Source organism: Haliotis rubra, unplaced genomic scaffold (genome assembly GCF_003918875.1).
Source record: "Haliotis rubra isolate DU_JTF1 unplaced genomic scaffold, ASM391887v1 Scf114, whole genome shotgun sequence".
Taxonomy (NCBI): domain Eukaryota; kingdom Metazoa; phylum Mollusca; class Gastropoda; order Lepetellida; family Haliotidae; genus Haliotis; species Haliotis rubra.
In genome coordinates, this window is record NW_025765048.1 from 501,102 (window position 1) to 510,203 (window position 9,102).

The 9,102-nt window shown below is 40.3% G+C and overlaps 1 protein-coding gene across 1 annotated transcript; it reads right to left on the reverse strand.

The window, feature by feature from the left end:
• Positions 1 to 2,674: 2,674 nt before the first annotated feature.
• LOC124253161 (uncharacterized PPE family protein PPE40-like) lies at positions 2,675 to 6,004 on the reverse strand. Its single transcript, XM_046686881.1, has 2 exons — positions 5,281 to 6,004; positions 2,675 to 3,459 (listed from the first exon to the last, which is right to left on the reverse strand). Exons 1-2 carry the CDS (start codon positions 6,002 to 6,004, stop codon positions 2,675 to 2,677), a joined length of 1,509 nt encoding a protein of 502 aa, XP_046542837.1.
• Between the last annotated feature and the right edge of the window lie 3,098 nt (positions 6,005 to 9,102).

The following is a 9,102-nucleotide window of genomic DNA, read 5'->3' on the forward strand; positions in this document are numbered from 1 at the left end:
ATCCTGGTACATCTCACGGCAAGAAAACTTTACGCGTGTGTGCGTGCATGCGTGTGTGTGTGCGTGCAGTTATGTGCTTTGTAGACCGGGATAACAATAACGTAATAGCCTCTTCCTGTTACAGGCCACTAACCCACTCTCTATATCATGAACTCACTCTCTATTTCATGAACTCATGGACTCACTCTCTATATCATGAACTCACTCTCTATTTCATGAACTCATGGACTCACTCTCTATATCATGAACTCACTCTCTATTTCATGAACTCATGGACTCACTCTCTATATCATGAACTCACTCTCTATATCATGAACTCATGGACTCACTCTATATCATGGAATCATGGACTCACTCTGTATATCATGAACTCACTCTATTTCATGAACTCATGGACCCACTCTCTATATCATGAACTCACTCTCTATTTCATGAACTCATGGACTCACTCTCTAAATCATGAACTCACTCTCTATTTCATGAACTCATGGACCCACTCTCTATATCATGAACTCACTCTCTATTTCATGAACTCATGGACTCACTCTCTAAATCATGAACTCACTCTCTATTTCATGAACTCATGGACTCACTCTCTAAATCATGAACTCACTCTCTATATCATGAACTCTCTCTCTATATCATGAACTCACTCTCTAAATAATGAACTCACTCTCTATATCATGAACTCACTCTCAAAATAATGAGCTCACACTCTAAATAATGAACTCACTCTCTAAATCATGAACTCACTCTCTATTTCATGAACTCATGGACTCACTCTCTATATCATGAACTCACTCTCTATATCATGAACTCACTCTCTATATATCATGAACTCACTCTCTATATCATGAACTCATCGACTCACTCTCTATATCATGAACTCACTCTATATCATGAACTCATGAACTCACTCTCTATACCATGAACTCATGGACTCACTCTCTATATCATGAACTCACTCTCTATATCATGAACTCACTCTCTAAATCATGAACTCACTCTCTATATCATGAACTCACTCTCTATATCATGAACTCACTCATGATCTATATCATGAACTCACTCTCTATATCATGAACTCACTCTCTATATCATGAACTCACTCTCTATATCATGAACTCACTCTCTATATCATGAACTCACTGGAACTCACTCTCTATATCATGGACTCATGGACTCACTCTCTATATCATGAACTCACTCTCTATATCATGAACTCATGGACTCACTCTCTATATCATGAACTCACTCCTAAATCATGAACTCATGAACTCTCACTCACTCCAGTAAACCTGATTATATACTTATTTATTATACACTCTAATGTAAATCCTGAACTCACTCAAGAAAAAACTTTATGTGTGCGTGCATGCGTGTGTGTGTGCGTGCAGTGTGCTCAGACTCTAACAATAACGTAATGCCTCTTCCTGTTAAGGCCACTAACCCACTCTCTATATCATGAACTCACTCCTAACTCATGGACTCACTCATATCATGAACTCACTCATGAACTCATGGACTCACTCTATATCATGGACTCATGGACTCACTCTGTATATCATGAACTCACTCTCTATATCATGAACTCATGGACTCACTCTCTATATCATGAACTCATGGACTCACTCTCTATATCATGAACTCACTCCTAAATCATGAACTCACTCTCTAAATCATGAACTCACACTCTAAATCATGAAGTCACTCTCTATATCATGAACTCACTCTATATCATGAACTCACTCTCTATATCATGATCTACTCATGGACTCACTCTCTATATCATGAACTCATGGACTCACTCTCTATATCATGAACTCATGGACTCACTCTCTATATCATGAACTCACTCTCTATATCATGAACTCACTCTCACTCTGTATATCATGAACTCACTCTCTATATCATGAACTCACTCTCTATATCATGAACTCACTCTCTATATCATGAATCAACTCTTGCCTATACATGATACCTATCATGAATCAACTACACATATACCTATCTATACGATATATGATCCAGCATATAGTTTCTTATTAAGCTATCTGTCAGGATACTGGCTAAAGCTCCACTAAATTTGTATCCGATGTGTACATCACGTACGTTCGCCGATGAATCATCAATGCCCTACTTAGAAACATAAAGTGGTGGCAAACCTCTGTTTCCTTCCCTGTTTCCCTTCAACCACAGTAAAAATAAGAAAGCTCTCATTTATTTCGTATTCTGGTTTTTCTAGATAGAGCACTTGCCTCTCTAACTAATCGGGGAAATCATTTCATGATTGTACAGTAGACGGGGGAAATGAAAGCCTCAATAATAGTGTTTCACTGAATGGTACTGATATATCTGGTATATTGTTCGCCTCGTACACAGATATCATGTCAACAGTATATGATAAAAATTCTTTAAAAAAGAGAAAGGTTTATATAGTTGTTAATTTCGAAAAGCAGCAGAGCTTGAATGTAATATTTTCTTGTTTCTGCAAGCCCATTCCAAACAATTTCACAATCGAAAGCATCTCGGAGAGCATATTTTGGAAAATCTGTAACTGTAAAGTTTTTCACGTGCTTCAAATTAATTTCCTTTAATTCAAAAGGCATGCATCATTCCCTTCACGGTGGGCACGTGTAGCAATAGTATCTGCATTGGTTCAAGCTTTGTATATTCAGCAAAGATTTACTTTTGATGATTTTGAATCCGAGAGGTACACAAAGTCCGTGGTCGAGACTACCACTTGTCTGACTTCCACTTGTCCCACTTCCACTTGTCCACTACCACTTGTCCCACTTCCACTTGTCCCACTACCACTTGTCCCACTTCCACTTGTCCCACTTCCACTTGTCCCACTACCACTACCACTTGTCCCACTACCACTTGTCTCACTTCCACTTGTCCGACTTCCACTTGTCTCACTACCACTTGTCCCACTTCCACTTGTCCCACTTCCACTTGTCCCACTACCACTTGTCCCACTTCCACTTGTCCCACTACCACTTGTCCCACTACCACTTGTCCCACTACCACTTGTCCCACTTCCACTTGTCCGACTTCCACTTGTCCACTTGGTCCCGACTTCCACTTGTCCCACTTCCACTTGTCCCACTACCACTTGTCCGACTTCCACTTGTCCCACCACTTCCACTTGTCCCACTTCCACTTGTCTCACTACCTTCTTGTCCCACTTCCACTTGTCCACCACTTCCACTTGTCCCACTACCACTTGTCCCACTTCCACTTGTCCCACTTCCACTTGTCCCACTACCACTTGTCCCACTACCACTTGTCCGACTTCCACTTGTCCGACTTCCACTTGGCCGACTACCACTTGTCCCACTTCCACTTGTCCCACTTCCACTTGTCCCACTTTCAATTGTCCGACTACCACTTGTCCGACTTCCACTTGTGTGGAAAACACAGTGGGTGAGTGGATGAAACAGCTGACTGTGTGTGCTGGCGATGAGGGGAAACAAGTTTGCTGCATAGTCAACATGATCACCTACATATATGATAAATGAAATGGTCCATGGCCCGGCATTTACAGTTTAAATGGAGGTGTTTCTTTCTGATTAAAGTATGTATTCTGAGGGGCCAAGCATTAGTCTAGGCTATTAGCTATCGTTGATTGTTTTTGGATCATGAAAAAGTCTTACATCAAACTCATCGATGTCTTCGTCTCTTATCTACAGAGAGATTAACCATTAAACTGTTCCATCAATCAAACTGAAGCACGTCAGACAATAATATTCCCCTAATAACTACTACTACTACTACTGCATGCAAACTATTACGGCTTCTGACGTGGACTAAATGCATACAGAAGTATGTTGTATACGCATTGGTGTGTGATACAATACGATCTTTGCTTCGAATTTATCGTTAGATAAGAAACGGGTTTATGGTGTTTGAAGGAATTTTATTATTTACAAGGCGCATGTTGACATTTGTGGAAGGCTGGTTCTTTTCGGGTGAACAACTGACTTTTCTTTGTTTTGTTTTTTCACAGAAGCCATGAGTTGGGCATCACATTTTGGCGAATATCTGATCATTATTTGATGGTGATCTTTATATTAAGCAACAAAACTCTTTCCATATTCATACGAAATCTCTCCCAAAAGCAGAGTCGGTTGCACAATTCCCACCATGTGGTGAGTCCACGTTCTTGTCTCAGAACAAAACAGTGATGACACCGGGTGTTCGGACAAGACTGAGCGGATCCTGCCCCACCGGTGGCACCCGTCATAAGACCCCATTCACAAAGTCTGAATCGAACAATACACAGATTATTATCCATGACTTATCAGTGAAACTGAATATTCCTCCTGTCATCTCAACCATGTGTCATTCTCGATCACGCGTCATACAGTATCTATTACGAAGTTATGACAACGGATGATGAAGGAGGACCTCTTGATGATAATAACACTGCTAGAAAGTTCTTACAAAAGATGTGTTTCAATATGTTTACGTGAATTTTGTGCAATTGCGAGTAGGATTAATTGAGAAAACCTAATGGACGTTAGGCAGGTAACTTAATGTTTCAGAGAGTGTATTATCATCTATAATTGCCTGTTTTACTTTTCTGCGTGTAACATATTGTTGTCAAGTGATTTGGATGACAAATGCCACTTGCCAGTTTCCATTTAATTTAAACTTAACAAAAGGTAAGTTGGTTGTATTTGTTTATTAAAGTGTTTCGTTGATTGGATAAAAGCATCGTCAGACATGCAGAACAACACGACCTCCCATTGGCCAACTGCTCCAGCTGTCATTGTCACGTGACTTAACCTTTCTCAATTCCGACCGAAACAGGCCTGTACTGTCGCATAAACAAGATCACTGGCTATTCACAGTTATCGATCCTTGAAGACTGGCGGAAGCTTAAAATGAAATCATGATGTCGTAAAAGCAATATGCCCCGTTTTACATACACAGAAGCTGTAAACGTAATCTTTGTAGCAACAGAACAGCAGGCCCTGATCGCTAGGTTCAATTTAACACGTTCCTTGGGCTTGATTGAGTGACGTCATTTCTCCCATATGAAAATAAAACGACAGGTGGTTCTTTTTTACATTGCTAATATGAAATTAGTAGACCGATGCTTACATTACAATGACAATTTGTACATGGGAAAGTGTGTATTTTTGTTCAAAGTAATTTATTTCCGACAGAAGCAGGAACATGTTTTAAGCGAATAGGACTTGTCGTAATGGCGAAACATCATTTAAATATAACAGTAAATATAAGCAACAACATTGATAGCTATGAACACACATGCTACACTGTTCTTGCCATTAGGTGAATGGTCGATTGTAACACTGTTCTTGCCATTAGGTGAATGGTCGATTGTAACACTGTTCTTGCCATTAGGTGAATGGTCGATTGTAACACTGTTCTTGCCATTAGGTGAATGGTCGATTGTAACACTGTTCTTGCCATTAGGTGAATGGTCGATTGTAACACTGTTCTTGCCATGAGGTGAATGGTCGATTGTAACACTGTTCTTACCATGAGGTGAATGGTCGATTGTAACACTGTTCTTGCCATTAGGTGAATGGTCGATTGTAACACTGTTCTTGCCATTAGGTGAATGGTCGATTGTAACACTGTTCTTACCATGAGGTGAATGGTCGATTGTAACACTGTTCTTACCATGAGGTGAATGGTCGATTGTAACACTGTTCTTGCCATTAGGTGAATGGTCGATTGTAACACTGTTCTTGCCATTAGGTGAATGGTCGATTGTAACACTGTTGCTACCATGAGGTGAATGGTCGATAACACTGTTCTTGCCATTAGGTGAATGGTCGATTGTAACACTGTTCTTGCCATTAGGTGAATGGTCGATTGTAACACTGTTCTTGCCATTAGGTGAATGGTCGATTGTAACACTGTTCTTGCCATTAGGTGAATGGTCGATTGTAACACTGTTCTTGCCATTAGGTGAATGGTCGATTGTAACACTGTTCTTGCCATTAGGTGAATGCGATTGTAACATTAGGTGAATGGTCGATTGTAACACTGTTGCTACCATGAGGTGAATGGTCGATTGTAACACTGTTCTTGCCATTAGGTGAATGGTCGATTGTAACACTGTTCTTGCCATTAGGTGAATGGTCGATTGTAACACTGTTCTTGCCATTAGGTGAATGGTCGATTGTAACACTGTTCTTGCCATTAGGTGAATGGTCGATTGTAACACTGTTCTTGCCATTAGGTGAATGGTCGATTGTAACACTGTTCTTGCCATTAGGTGAATGGTTTGTAACATTGTAACACTGTTCTTGCCATTGGTGAATGGTCGATTGTAACACTGTTGTTACCAAGAGGTGAATGGTCGATTGTGAACACTGTTCTTGCCATTAGGTGAATGGTCGATTGCTAACAAATGTCATGTTCCCAATTGCCATCGAGGTGAATGGTCGATTGGTAACACTTATTTACAGACCGCCGCCATATAGCTGGAATATTGCTGAGTGCGGCGTAGAACTAAACTCACTCACTCTTGCCATTAGGTGAATGGTCGATTGTAACACTGTTGTTACCATGAGGTGAATGGTCGATTGTAACACTGTTCTTGCCATTAGGTGAATGGTCGATTGTAACACTGTTCTTGCCATTAGGTGAATGGTCGATTGTAACACTGTTCTTGCCATTAGGTGAATGGTCGATTGTAACACTGTTCTTGCCATTAGGTGAATGGTCGATTGTAACACTGTTCTTGCCATTAGGTGAATGGTCGATTGTAACACTGTTCTTGCCATTAGGTGAATGGTCGATTGTAACACTGTTCTTGCCATTAGGTGAATGGTCGATTGTAACACTGTTCTTGCCATTAGGTGAATGGTCGATTGTAACACTGTTCTTGCCATTAGGTGAATGGTCGATTGTAACACTGTTCTTGCCATTAGGTGAATGGTCGATTGTAACACTGTTGTTACCATGTTCTTGCCAGGTGAATGGTCGATTGTAACACTGTTGTTACCATGAGGTGAATGGTCGATTGTAACACTGTTCTTGCCATTAGGTGAATGGTCGATTGTAACACTGTTCTTGCCATTAGGTGAATGGTCGATTGTAACACTGTTCTTGCCATTAGGTGAATCGGTCGATTGTAACACTGTTGCTACCATGAGGTGAATGGTCGATTGTAACACTGTTCTTGCCATTAGGTGAATCGGTCGATTGTAACACTGTTGTTACCATGAGGTGAATGGCTCGAGGTGCAACACTGTTTTCCTATTGGTGAATGGTCGATTGTAACACTGTTTCACAATAGGTCAATGGGTCAACTGTAACTGTTGTCACCATGAGGGGAATGCTTGTGTAATACAAAGTTGTTACCATTAGATGAGCGTGTGTGTATGTTTGTGTAAAACTGATGTTACCGTTAGGTAAGGTTTTCGGGTGTAACACTTGACACAGTTTGGTGAATATTTAGGGATTTGACAATATTGTAACCTTCAGGTGAATGTATTGGGGTTTGACAATACTCTAATCTTTAGGTGAATACTTTGGGATTTGACAATACTCTTACCTTTAGGTGAATGTAATGACACTAATGTTAACTTTAGGTGCATGGGCCTAGATATCTCTCAAAGTGAGAGTGTAGCAGAAGAAGATTCCTTAATTTCACCTGTCACATTTCACTCCATGGACAGTGAGTGTATATTCCCTGTGGATATGGAATAAGACCACCCATAAAACATGAGAACTCTAACTTTGGTTCTTTGCCCTTTGAGCTGTGAAAAGGTGCGATAGTGCTGGCATTACGTAACACATGTTGTATTTGGGATTACACTTTGTCAGTAACGAACAGGTTCTAGTAGATAATGGTAGAGGGATACACATTGTACGTGATATACAGTTGTCCCATTTCCATTTTATTTGTGGAAGCTAAGTGGGTTAGATGTCTGAGTTTGTGCGCTGGAAAATAGGTGCCTGGCTCGGAGTGTGTGGGTTCGAATCACTGATGGGCTCAACCCAACTAAGAACTAGAACCTGTACTTTACTGAGAAAGTGTAATTCAAAATATAACATATGTTACATTTGACCATTTCCTAAATGGCATTGTGTGTTCATGCTGACTTTGTCGTGACTCTTTGCACAATATAATCGAACCTGTAGTAGATAAACAACCCCGCCCATTGTATGCATACCCCACCAGGCCCGTTGTCCAAGCTCAGTAGCAGTTGGGTATTCCCTCCAGTTTTTTATTGCGATTTTACAAGCATGGTTTACCGCGGGTCCATTATTGCCCAGAACACACACGGAGATGAGCCCTTATGATGAAAGCACTGTGAAAAGTCAAATTTGGAAGAAGACGAGTCCACGAGGTGTAATAGAAATAACCATTACAGGCTGGCGATGAATTACCCCCGACTGGCCACCGTGCAACGATCAGGATGCTTCTTCCATTGGAAGAACTATGAGGCGGGATATTACGATTATAAAATGTTAATTTCACAGCAGGGTTGGGCGTGATTGTATGTCCGAGGTTGGGTTTTCGTGAAGTGCCACATATTCAATCATGTAATAATATCCTCACACCTGCAGTCACAGCGTGCCTGACAATGTCTTTGGGGCAATATTGAGTAATGTTGCAAACTCTCACAAATTACGTTTGTTTGAGGAACCCCAACAGAAGCTAAAATTCCTATTTAATTGAATGAACAATACTTAATGCATTTTTAGAAGTTGTTGATGGTTTGTGAACGTTGCCGAGACAACTAACTACACAGAACTGATGTTATGGTTGCCGGTGGTTGAGGTAATAGCATCAATCTACCTGTGTTTAAGAGCCGTGAAAAGTTTATTGGTGCTGTAATTTGAATGCGCAGCCGTCTTGGCACACGTAACCGTAACCAAAGTGTTTGGTTAAAGGTAACTGGAATAATACGTTGTATGACGATTGTTCACAAGGATTTCTTTTAAATAATAAACTTTAGCTCGGTGTATACTGTAATATATATAATGCAAGTTAATATATGGAACCATGTTTATAAAACGGTAACTAAACTGTCAATATATGTGAATGAGGTCATTATAAAATATCTGTAATCTGTACAAAAAGTATTTTCGATTGGACAACATATG